Source organism: Leptidea sinapis, chromosome 24 (assembly GCF_905404315.1).
Source record: "Leptidea sinapis chromosome 24, ilLepSina1.1, whole genome shotgun sequence".
Lineage (NCBI taxonomy): Eukaryota > Metazoa > Arthropoda > Insecta > Lepidoptera > Pieridae > Leptidea > Leptidea sinapis.
This window is the reverse complement of record NC_066288.1, coordinates 11,693,527-11,707,410: the sequence shown is the minus strand read 5'-3', so window position 1 is coordinate 11,707,410 and position 13,884 is coordinate 11,693,527. Positions and strand designations below refer to the sequence as shown.

General features: G+C 34.7%; 1 protein-coding gene across 3 annotated transcripts in view; it reads left to right on the top strand.

Moving 5' to 3' along the window:
- Positions 1-13,263, top strand: part of LOC126971833 (PDZ domain-containing protein 8) — a 48,888-nt gene extending 35,625 nt beyond the window's left edge. Inside the window, exons 12-15 of one of the 3 annotated variants that reach the window (XM_050818278.1) lie at positions 4,681-4,788; positions 8,509-8,629; positions 10,125-10,314; positions 12,315-13,263. In XM_050818278.1, coding sequence (XP_050674235.1) covers positions 4,681-4,788; positions 8,509-8,629; positions 10,125-10,314; positions 12,315-12,470 — 575 coding nt within the window. In that variant the 3' untranslated portion in view covers positions 12,471-13,263. Of the gene's footprint in view, positions 1-4,659; positions 4,789-8,508; positions 8,630-10,124; positions 10,315-12,314 lie in introns of all 3 variants that reach the window. The other 2 variants (XM_050818277.1, XM_050818276.1) reach the window with 2 other exon arrangements.
- Positions 13,264-13,884: the final 621 nt, after the last annotated feature.

The following is a 13,884-nucleotide window of genomic DNA, read 5'->3' as shown; positions in this document are numbered from 1 at the left end:
CTCCAAACGGCTGGACCGATTTTTCAAATTTAAGACGTGTGTACAGGACAACGTCTGTTGGGTTCACTAGTAAAGTTATATAAAATACATTACCATAATATTGTTATTAGTCATGGAAATAAATACCATTTTGAAATCAAATCATTAGTGTGAAAGAGTAAAATAATCCTTAGTGGTAGTGCCCACAGTTGAAAGGACTGGTTATTATGACTAACAGGAAAAAGGTCTGCAAAATTATAAGGAAATACCATTCACCAAGAACGAAGCATATCCGATGATTCATTCACTAATTAATATTTAAAAGAAAATTTACCTTATGCCAAATACATATAAGTAGGTCATTCTCGTAAACCGTGACGTCGATAAAGTTGAACTGTACTATGTGTTTATAATAGAAAAAAAAAATATATTTGCGATTCTGTTAATAGTTATGAAACTCAGATTTCTCAATTTTAATGTTGTGAAAAATTAACTTACTTTAATAAATAGGGTATATGCATGAAACTTATATTTAATTGAAATAAGTATTATTTTTTCTAATTTTTATTATTATTTATTTTATTTTAAATAGTTTTTTTTTTTATTTAATTTGTGCTGAATAATAAATATTAAATATACAAAAGTGAAATAAATACGCGCGAAATATAAAACATTGAAACGCAACGCTATTGGATAAAGCGCAGTGTGACGTCAAAGTCTAGGTAAACATAAGCAATGGTATGGTTCCTAGATATTATTCAAATCAAATCAAATCAAAATATTTTATTGCAAGTCACATTTTACAGTAGGATGGTTGGTACATTAATGGGTAGACATATATGTGACGCCCTGCAAGGGCACAGCAACGACTTATACATAAAATAAATAAGTCTTATACATTCTTATACTATATTGTAACTAATTCGCACACTTGTAATTAAAAAATTCGGGTAAATCGTAGAAGCATTTTGAAACAAAAATTTTAAGATATCTTTAAATAGAGAAGGCTTCTCTTTATTTTTAATTTCGTTTGGGATGTGATTATAAATTTTTATTGCCATGTGGTGAGGGCTCGATGACACTAATGACATACTTGTTTGGGGAATTTTTAATTTGTTTAAATTTCTATTATTTCGCTTGTTATTTGGTAGTGTTGAGTATAAGTCCGAATGTTTTTTAACAAATTTACATGCTTCTAGGATGTAAATTGAAGTAAGAGTTAAAATTTTGTGTTTAATAAAATATGGTCTATATGAATCCATCTGCTGGATATTTTCTAAAATTCTGATACATTTTTTCTGTTGAATAAATATATCTTTTATTTCACTACAGTTTCCCCATATTAATATTCCATATGATAATCTAGAATGTGCATATGCATAATAAGCAGCAAGGGCAGATTTGAAATCTGTTTCGCGTTTTAGTTGGTAAAGAGCATAAGTAAAAGATGACATTTTGCTTTTTAATTTCTGTAGATATGGCTTCCATGTCAAGTGTGAGTCTAAATCAATTCCCAGTAGTGTAGCTGTGTCAACTGTTTCAAGTTGTGAATTTCTGTGAGAATATGATATATTTAAGGGGGATTTTTGATAAGGTTTAAAAGGTATAATTTTAGTTTTATTAATATTAAGTTCAAGATTATTATTATTTAGCCAACAAAAGATTTTCGGTGGTTAGCGATATATTAAATTATATGTTGGTTTTTTATTATTCAATTATCTGTATAATTATTATTTACAATGACTGAAAGTGGATTTGTTAAAACGCAATCAGATAATCTTCCAAAAATAGATGCTGTTTGATGACGTGTTTTTGTGATTCGAACCAAGATTTTATTTCTTCTGAATTTAAAAGAGTGAAAGTTGCAAGGTAATCATGCAATAATTAATTTAATTTTTAAGTTTTCTCAATTCATATTTTCTCACATTACTTTCGAAAAATATAATTTAATTGGAATTACTATATACATTGTTTTTTTCTTTTATTAAAGATCATTAACATAATATGATTCTCGTTGAGATCAATGTTAAGATTCTGTTTTAAGTTTTTTGCATTTTTAAAGTAAAAAACAATCAAACTATAAAGTAAATAAAAAATTACATATTCATTAAACTCACTTCAAAATTGGTAGGTACCTTGAATATATACCACAGAAAAATAAGCAAGTTGTTGGCGATACTTTATCTCTCTCATTGACTTTTCTGTATGGAAGAGAGGACAAATGAGAGTACAGGTCACCTGATGTTAAGTGATGGTATTGTATGGTATAGGGGCTCCTGTTTCCGCAATTAGACCACTAGCATGGGTCCATTTTGCGTGCAGTAATGGCCAGTTACTCCAACCAGCCCAGCTCCTTCCAGAAGTTCAGAACATTCCTGGGGTGTTCGCAGACTTCCTGGAGCGACCTCGTATTGGTTAAGGTTTTTGCCCATTGGTTGGCCACCCCCGCCCATACCACGATTACGTGAGCGACCGTTTCGTCTTCGGTCAGACAGCCTCTGCACTTAGGACTGTCCGTTACGCCGATTATGAAAAGGTGTTTGTTTAGTGATGTGTGACCCGTTAGGGTGCCCACCATTATACGGATGTCATGTCTGTTGAGGCTGATAAGTCTACGTGTCAGTATGGGGATGTTAAATGATTACCGCCACCCATATTCTCCTGCAATACCAGAAGAATCGCAAGAGTGTTGCCAGCCCTATAAAAAAGTGTACGCGCTTTATTTTGAAGGTACCCATGTCGTATCGTCCTGGAACAACCGCAGAAGGAGGCTCATTCCACAGCTTGGTTGCTCGAAAGTTCGGTGAAGAAAGTTCCTTGAAAACTGCACTGTGGAGAAACGCCACACGTATATGCCACAATCAAACAGCTCTTCGGAACACTCCCCGTGATAAATGCGGTCGAAATCGCACAATGAAGCGACGACCCTACGCAACGCCAAGTTATCTAGCAGTTCACAGAGCACTGCGTCCCCCACAATTCGAGCAGCTCTGCGTTGCACTCGGTCAAATTGTTACTTACTGTTTATACCACTTTGCCCGAATAGTTGAGTCTATAATAACAATACATTTCACCAGAATTGTTACAAATTTGTTTACACAAGACAAGTGCTGACCCGACAGTACCACGCGCTCGCTCATTGTATGAATTATCACTATATGTAATGTAATGTTATGGACTGAATTAGCTGTATTGCGAATTAATGCGCATTTCTAGGTAAAAAAATTGGTTCTAAATAATTAATCACCAACATATTATATACTAAATTCTTCTCCGAAACACTGGTACAAGAATTATTCTGATCGGCTCAGTAGTTTCCGCAGTATAACCGAAGGAAAAAACCGGCCATACATTTATTAGTACAATATAGATTCTTGGGATAGGCTGTGACGTCACAGAAACCCCGCGCGAAATGGCGCGTTTGAATAGCCGAAATATATTGTCGGGAAAGAATTTTTATTTTTCAATTGAATAAGAATGTTTTATCTATAATTTGAAGAAGTGTTTGATAATTTTTAGGATGTAAAAAACCAAATTGAAGTATTTTTTTAATTCATGAATATACCCTAATAGGGTAGTTACCATTGTTTGGTGAAGTTTCACCAAACAATTAATGTGTAAATCTTATAGCAAGTGTTTTCATTGTGACATCGACATATTTTCGTCCCCCATTGCTGCTTTCACACATGATCTAGAATAACAATTAAAATTTAATTTGTTTGATCTTTTGTGCATAATCAAAATATCAATAATCATAATCAGTTATTTCTGTGAATGTTTGCATTTGTGACTTTGATTTTTCTTTTTGTTATTATTGTATCTATGAAACATGTGTTAGGACGCATCTATATTTATATTTTGTATGTCTTCCTATATTGTTCAGTTCTTGTGATGTGTTTAATTGTAAAAATAAATAAATAAATTATTTACTATCTTATCTCATCAATTTAATTTGGTTACTGTTGTATTAATAATTATTAATTTGTATTAATCTAATTATACTTATAAATGGGGAGCCTGTTTCTTTTGAATATACTGCAAAAACTACTAAAGCGATCGGAATAATACTTATACCATAAGATGCGTGTTTCGCAGAAGGTTTTAGTATTTGATGTGTTGGTTTTTACTTATCCGGAACCTATATTTGTTCGACTAACGGCCGTTCTCAATATTCAGTCTATCTCCGGTTGAGACAAACATCGTAACTATCGTTGACTTTTCTGTCCCAATAGACTTATCGACGGTAACTCACCTTATCCATACACGCTGTCTGTCAATGGGAGGACGTATAGCTTACCAGCGGTAGAAATTTCTATGGAATATGCAATTCACCCGTCCCAATATACGGCGATAAGAATGAATTATCGGGTATATTGGTTCAGCTTCAGATTATTGACAGCTAATTACTGACACTAGAAGGTAGTAATTTATCTCTGTCTGTCTATAGATAGAGAACGGCCGTTCCCAATATACTATCTATAGTATATTGGGTACGGCCGTTAGAAATACCTGTATATTCGCATTTTCAATACATATCACAGATAATACAATGATTGGGCGCGGGGTACTTCATTTATAAGGCAACATTTATAATACAACATTTGCCGGGTCAATACTAGTATTTTTATATAATTTTATACAACTTGTTAATTCTGAGTAAGTTAAATCGCTCTTGCTTAGCAGAACTGCTTGTTGGATCAGGATGCCAGCCTCCTGAGCTAGTCATGACTGAGGCGGATGCTGTCGACCCTGACTCTGAGGAAGACGAGAAAGGAGAGAGAAAAGACTCCCTTGATGTTCACGAAGAAGGTATATATTTATATTGTAACATAAAAATAAATAAATATACCTGGGTATGTACAATATATAATAATAAATATGACAGACAATCTTCCATCAATAAAAAACAATTTTATGTAAGTAATGCACAAAATTTCCAATAGAAAAATATTTCGTTAATGTTCAACTGTCTTATTAATAAACGCAATTTAAAGTTACTCCAAGTTTAAAATAACTTCTCCCTGTCATGTAATTCTGTAGTGACAAAGGTAAGATATAGACAAAAAGTTTTAAATTTAGAATAACATTAGTATTAAAAACATTGCAAGAGTTTAAAAATCATCGGAACGCAGTTATGCTTTTGTTTTTTGTAACACAATAAATATATATATGTATCTGTTGGTTTTATAAATATATACATACAGATACTCTGCAATATGACTCAACAAGATTTTAATATTATGTTTCATTTTTTACACAGACGAGTTATACGAGTACTGACGTGTAAGTAAATAACACCCAACTCCTGGATACTGCGACTACCACAATCCAAACTCTGCAATACATATCTTAGATACCTACAGGGCCGGATTTAGGGGGCTACAGCCCTCAACAAAACAGGGCCCCCCACAATACTTGGACTTGAGAGCGCTCATTTTCAAAAAGTAAAATTATCATTAAATAAAGACAAAACCATCTACGTCTATCAAAGCTTTTCCTGAGCATTGAAAGTGATTTATTTTGGTAACTGGATTTCAGCGAAATATCAACAATTTTTCGGTGAAAAGCTCGGAAGGTTCCGTTTCTTAACACTAAAATTTAATTTTAGATAATTCTTGTTTCCGTATTAATATGTTTGTTAAATTATAAATGAATCTATTCTTGGGTTGACAATAAAATATTTATTGGAAAACTCGAATAAAAAAATTGTACATTTTAATTGTGAGATAACTTGAGGCCAGGGGGCCTCAACTCCTTTGTGGTCACTAGGCCTCCAGACCTCTAAATCCGGCATTAGATACCTATTTACATCAGTACACTCACAACCTTGCAGCAATATTAAATGCTGACTGTGACCGACCCATAGAAACCTATTCTATTTAATAATGTAACCAAATTCACGCTGCCCAATGTGTCAGTATCAATTTTATGTTTCGCTGTGTGAATTGCTTTACGTAATTCGGTTATCTTCCTTCGCATTTCCATCCCCTACTAATAATTAGCTTATATAATATATTGTATTATGTATAAATTATTATCGCAACAAAAACGCTTTATATTTGCGTTCTCAAGTGTGTCCAATTAATTTGCTCTGTTATTAGGCCATTAGTAACACAGTGATTGCACTGACATAATATAATATATTTCCCCCAAAATCCGTTATGAAACTAGCAATGTAATCGTTCCAAATAAACGGTCTGTTGATTTCAAGGATAACATTTGGTAATGCAAGACAATGCAATGAATAATCTAAGATCGTTTTGATAATCGGTATTCGCAACCAACCAGAAATAACCTTATTGTTCAGATTTAGTTTTTATGGAGGACGCGTCTTCCTTTTTCACTAGAAACCGTTCATATCGTGTAGAAAACGCTATTGAACACAAAAGCAGCTGCATTATAAAGTTGTTGACAAGAAAAAATACTTGAATCGATAGATAGTTAACAGTGTCTAAAATCTTCTGTAGAATGTGGTCGAGGGAAGCGATGATTCGTCATGCTGGTAAACGGATGCTACTAGTGGTGTCTAGATGATGCTGTAATTTAAAGCTGTATTTTCTTTAAATAGCTCCAGTTAATTTTATTCAAACAAAACAAATCTTATAACTATATTTACAATACTATGATAACATAAAATTAAAACTATAATTACGGGGAAGCGTACTAAGATACTGCATTTCCGCGTTGGATAGCTAGGTTGATCCGTTGACCGAAATAGCTGCCAGCGCTTGGGTTTCCAGTAGCCTTATTGAAGCGCGAAGATCAACATTCTCCGCGCCTCTGGGCCCCTCGGCACAAAGATGTATGACTCACTGAGACCGACGTATTTCCGACGTTTGCTGTATTCGGCAGTCGAAGCAGCAGCCCCAGCACCAACTGACGTAAATTGGACATGAGAAGCAGTCAGAGTGTCGATGCAAGTCGCGTCCCACACCAGCACCCTTGCCCGAGCCCAAGCCAGCATTTGGCTTTAAAACAGCTGGTATATTAAGAGCGGCAAATGCTCTGCGGATAACTTCATTAATGCTGGCGTGACGACTGATACGGCCTGCCGATTTTAGGCAGGATAGCCCGTTATTCTGTACTAGCTCTAATTTACATACCGTCTGTATGAATTCATGCATCCACTGCATTCAAATCTTCTCTCTTGATGTTTTTTTGTGATTAACTTGCACGTTTTGTTATATAATTTTGCATAGATTGCATATTTAAAATATTTGTTTTTTTTAAGATTTGTTTTTAAATGGTAATGAGTTTCTAAGCTCTACATTTCAAGTTTTGGTGAATGGTAAAATGTCATACGAACTAATCACACAACGTTATTATTGTGTTGTGACTAGCCTAAGCTAGAGATACGTCAGGATAGAAGGTTATACGCGTTATCCATTACTCTTAAAACAGACTGATACTCTTCATTACTTATGTTCGGCCTTGACCTATGAAAACACGCATAATATTGGCTATTGTGCCAATGCCTCTACCAGTCAGAATAGTGCCTTACTTTGCAAATTCATTAGTCAAAATTACCTAACCATAATAATCAGGCTTTGCATTAGATATATTATGCGCTATCTAAGAATGAATGTAAATCTATCTCGCGTATAGGAACTCAATAGCTTCGTCTACATTACATTTTCATTTCAAATACCTTCGTTAATATTAAAAACGTTTTACAACCATTTTTGAAGTGAAAACTTCTTTAAGTACACATATTTATCGATGACATAAAATCTCTGGACTCGCGACACCGTTACGAGACGCAGCTATAATGTGTGCATATACATATTACATAAGACCGCGAACACGTCTAGATAAATAAAATGTAGATATGTTAGTATTATATATTATTAGAATCAAATTATTTATTTCCTATTTTAGTAACCATGAACCTATAGTTTCTATTTAAGATTGTCATAACTTTAATGATAATTATACTAGAGTAGTCGAAATTGTTGACGATGATTCATAAAAGAATATTAGATTTATTTTAGAGTTTCTAATAATTAATAAAATATAATTCATAAAAAAAAATGAAATTTATAACCTAATAACCCTAGTACCTATCTAAGAAATGTCTAAGGCGCCAAATAAAGATTTCACTTCTGTCGACTCCCGGAGTACAACCCGTAATTTTTTTTCGAACAGTCAGAATAGTGCCTTACTTTATAAATATTCTAGCCGTTCTCGCCCGCGTCGCTGGGCGAATTTTAAAAGGAAATAAATTAAATTTTATTCATCTTATTACAAATACAATAAAAAATAAGTAGCTATAAACAATCTAGGACAAATTTTGCATCGAATAGTGGTAGTTTCATGTCTATATTATCAGTGGTTTAGGCGTCATTGAGCCTCAAAGACATTTTCATTATATATATAAAGTCAAAATCCATAATAATTAGGCTTAATATTAAACAAATGGACTATCTGTGATAATGTCAAGTTTGTCTACTTCTGTGAGTGAAAATAGCGTATAGGAATGTAATAGCTTCTACTGTATCTGTTTTAATTAAATATTCTATGAAAATGTAGGTGGTCCGATGAGTGCGCTGGTGGCAGGCCTTCGGCGTGCCGGATCTGCGCATTCCCTGGCTGCTCCTAAAAGTAACGCCTCATCCAGATCACTTCCACCATCTCCCAGCCATACACCCAGGTATAACTAACTCTTTTACTCATCAGTATTTTTTCAGGGGCTTAAATGTTTAACTGACCTTTAAAGCCTTTAAGACCTTTGATCCGTGCTTACAAAACAATGTATTCAAGCTCTAAAGGTTGATGCATCCAATATTCGATCATGTATATTTGAATAGTTTATTTTTTATTACTTTTTATGAAATATTTGATATTATAAACACGATTCATATATTGGATGGAGCACCTTGCAAACTAATTTGTTATGAAAGCCAGCCACATATTGCCCATCTAGCAGATATACTCAGCTCTGCGGCATATGCAGTTAGAAAGATTAGAGAGTACACGAATGTTGCGACTAGATTAGTGTACTTCAGTTGTTTTCACAGCATCATGACGTACGGTATTTTACTATGGGGTCATGCTGCTGACATTGATATAGTGTTTGCTCTGCAAAAGAGAGCTGTTCGTGCTATATATCAGCGTGGTTATAGACAGTCTCTCAAAGAAAAATTTAAAGAAATAAATATTATGACTGTTCATTGTCAGTACATTTACGAAAATTTAATATACGTTCACACCGTTCGTCACCTTTTTGCTCTTAATAGTGATTTTCATTATTATAACACTAGAAATAAGGGATTGCTTGTAACTTATTCTAGCAGGCTTCATAAGATACATAATAGCTTTAAGGGTAAATGTATACACTTGTATAATAAAGTCCCAGCCACTGTTCAGGCATTATCTATAAATTAATTTAAATGTTTTATAAAAAAATGGCTCTGTCGTAAATCCTATTACTCCACTGCTGAGTATCTAAATAATCGGACAGCTTGGGACTAGATTGTGATTATTTTATAGCGATAGAAATGACTGTACAATATTGTATATTTTTATTGAAAAGAGCGCAAAAAAAGAACGCTGGGAGAGTTTCTTGCGCCGCTTCTTCTCTCTCAGAGCGCCATTTGTTTCCGAAGCGGTAGTAGAATCTTGTAGTTATTAGAAATGACATCAAAAAGAATTCTAAAGGAATCAATTTTCAGAAAATAAATGCCTTTTATGATTTTTTATGCCAGCCATTGTAAAATAGTCTATTTGATTGAAAAGAGTGGCCGTTGAGTTTCTTGTATGTTCTTCTCACGAGCTCAACTTTTTCAGAACAATTTTTTTTTCTCAACTTTTTTTTCTTATATTCAGTAATTTAAAAGAAATATTCGTATATAGTAAATAAAGAGACGAGATAAAGAATGTAGGCAAAGTTTCAGGGTTGCAAAACCTTTTTATTTTATTAATTAAATATAAATTATGGATTCTCTATTCTGATAGCTGTCGTCAGTATTAGACACAGATGATTCGTCGGAAGTCTGAATCACCTGTATTTATGACAATATAATTCAGTATAATGTAACTCAGTAATCGTCCGTTTGTTTACATTTTTTATCTCCTCTCGTTGGCCTTAGTATAGTAATGTAAAAAATTGGACTGAAACACTTTAGAACAGTTGTTGTGATAAAAAGGAAACAGTCACTGGAGTCTGTGAACCCCTTCCTGAGCCTTGGCGCGGCGTGGCTGGCCCGGGGCGAGGTGGCGGCCATCTTGGATCCGGCGCTGCAGAGTGCGCTGCCCCCGGACGCTCTGCTCGCAGCCGCAAGGGACTCCGCCCCTGAACTTGCTGCTAAGCTCTCAGCTAACCAAATACATGAAATGGTAGGAAATTAAAATAGCACCCATGTCAAACACTCGCGAAGCAATATATTGTGTAGGCTTAATGACGTTCTATACACATATTGTGCGCAGTCTGATAGCGAAATGGCAAAAGTGTGCTTAAAGTCAATGTAAGCACACTTATCTCCTGAGTCTTGTGTCAACTGTCACTGTCCGAATCCGGTTTTAAATTCAATTCCGACGTTGTTTAATATAACTGTAGGAAAATGTTATTAGTTGGTCACGATTTAATTTTGACGATAGTAGCGATAAATTATGGAGGGTAGAGGCAAGGAGAATCATCTGTATATATGAAAAGGTGTGCGTCAAAATGCATTAAATTAGGGGGGCGCCGCAGTAGTAGTTAAAATAATACTAATCACTCTCGCTACACATTTTCTCATAATAACTATTTAAGGTTACATTTGATACATTATTTTATACAACGTCAGTTGTTGAAATTTTCACAATTTATTTTTATTTATTTATTATTAGTTTTTTAACTCGGCATACTTCAATTCGTTTAGAATTGCTACATTCACCATACTTCATACCATAACCCGTGCCTACACCAGAGCCATTTTGGAAGCATTTTGAACTGTTATTTACAGCATTAGCTGGACACTTTTTCAACTTTTCTCAAGGAAAGAGTAAATGCTCTCTTAAGGAAGAGAGGATACTCCTTGCCTCTACCCTCCATACAATAAATGTTACTAAATAAAATAACCACATAGCTTTAAGGTCACGGTTGACAGTCACGTCCGGAAGATGTGTCTGATAATAAGTTTTCTGTTTGAATGTCATTGAATGCGGAAGAGTGAGGTTACGCTTTCAATGGCATGACGTCATATTGATACAGGATTTAGTTCTCGTGGGACATTGAGTATAACATAGTGAAAATTTTTTCACATTAGGTATTAATTATAGTAATCGTATTTTTACCTCGGCGTTGCCCAAACAAACGGAATAGAGGGCGATATAAGTAGGTACAATTATTGGTAAAATTGGCAAGTTGTAGGAAATCTTTTCAGTAACTAAACCGTATTAAAATATTTTGATTTTGATGTTAATCGCTTCAGCAGAATATAATCAGGCTTATACGTATTGTTGTTTTTCCTTACGTCTCAACGCGTAAAAACCTAATTTATAATAATATGTTGCCTATAACTTTTAATCTGTGACGAAATTTGGAAAAAGTAAAACCAAACAGCGTAGTTTTCCAGCTGAATGAATCACTTGCTAAAAAATATGAAACTGGTGATTATTTAGGGATATAAAAACGTATTTGCTTTTTTTATGGACAAGTGGATGGTATACGGTTCTCTTAGCACTGAAATAAAGTTTACGTGAAAAATGTAATGCAAAAAATAAATGACTTATATAACACTAAATTTTTCTTATGACAATAAGGGACGAGACGAGCAGGACGTTCAGCTGATGGTAATAGATACGCCCTGCCCATTACAGTGCGTGCCGGTCAGGATTCTTGATAACCCCAAAAATTCTAAGCGGCACTATAATAATTACGCTCGTCACCTTAAGATATAAGATGTTAATTCTCATTTGCCCAGTAATTTCACCAGCTATGGCGCTCTTTAAACCGAAACACAAGAATGATTACAAATTACTGCTTTACGGCAGAAAATGGCGCCGTTGTGGTCCAGTGCATCTTGGACTTTGGTGCCTCCTGGTAAATGCCCTTAGTCGCCTCTTGAGACAGCATTGGGCCTGGGAAATTCAGGGCAAAAAAGATAAAATCACATTACTAGGAGTATTTTTGTGGGTTACGCCATAGCTTTCATAACTCCCCAAAACATTCCAAAAAAAACTGAATTCGCAGTGCAATCTATCGACAGTATAATCAGCCAATATGTTATACTTAATGTTAATTTAGACGAATCACTAATTACACTTTGTCCACTATTTTGGGCATGGGTCTTCACAATTCTTACTATGGGGGGGATGCACAAAAATACTCGTTAAACCACAAGTTTTCGTTCCAGCTGCAAGCGGTTCGGGAGGAACTATCGAGGTTGGACGCGACCAGCGAGCAGGGCGGGGAGAGTCGCGCATGCGCACTCACCGCGCTGATGTTACACTGCTGCGCCGCTGCACAACTAGCACAACAACGTACCGCTGACAACCCTAGCAATACCTGAACTGAAAACATTGAAAATTGACTTGCATCCCGTACCATAAAAAAAAGTGTGTGTGTACACATGCAAGAAGTTATACTTCAATAAAAATCCTTAATACATACAGGGGTGTCGGTAACGGTAACAGCGTCGCGAGTCCAATGGTTTCTTCACGTCTAAAAACTGCCCAACGCACCCACAGGAGTTTTCACTTGTGGTTACGTTTCTCCCTGCATCTCTGATAAGAGAAATAGTCAATTTGTAGTAATTTATAGCTAATGTAAAAACTGTTACTATAATTCTATTCTTACTGTTGTAAATGTACATTATTCCTGAATTTTATGAATATAATTGATGTATCTTCCTGCTTTTGTTTGAGTTTTGATAGTTTACTATGAAAGTTATTATATTTTTACGACCCCAGAACAGTTAAAAGAGATAATGATAATAATCATCATCATTTCAGCCGGAAGACGTCAATTGCTGAACAAAGGTCTCACCCCAAAGATCACCATGACGATCGGTCTTGCGCTACCCTCATCCAACCTATTCGGCGATTTTGACCAGATCGTCGGTCCAATTTGTGGGGGGCCTACCAATACTACGTCTTCCGGTACTTCGCCATTCGAGGACTTTAATAATAATAATAGTATCTTTTAACTGTTCTGTGTTAACAACAATCAAAACTCATATAAAAGACAGATCTGTGCTAAGATTCTTTGTGTTGTGATAATTCGTAGACTTATTGAAATAACTTCAGTCGCTGTTTCCGCTCCAAGTTCAATGCAGATAAAATTAAATGTATTGTTTATTGTAATACTTTTTTTATTCTCCATATACCTTAAATAACATCGATTAAAAATGTGTTGGGTAAGAGGAGAGTTGCCACGTGGATACTGCGTACATTTTCAGATATTTTTTTTTATAAAAGAGTGGGCAAATGGGCAAGAGATTCACATGAGGGGAAGTGGTTAGGCAAACCATTTATTTCCGAAGCGGTAGTAGTGTCTAGTATATTAGAAATGACATCAAAAATAATTCTAGAGGAATCAATTTTGAGAAAATAAATGCCTTTTTATGTCATAGATATCCGCAAAACCAAGAGATGCGTCGATGCCGGCCTTTAAGTTACGAGTATGCTCTTTGCTGAAAGGTCCCTGACACAATACAGTAATAGAACAGTACTTTTACTTCATACTATACTAGCGGCACGCTATGATGGCCGTTTTGACATATTATAATAGTGATGTGAAATGTCAAGTTATTCTCGAAAAAAATATAATCAAATCTATTAGTTTTTGTTGCAAGTAGTACAGGTACTCAGGATTAAAAAGGTTTAATAAAACAAAAATATAAATGTTTTCTTAATAAATTTGAACCAACTGAATATTGGAATCAAAATAAATATACATACTTTATATGCACATACAGCGGTGGA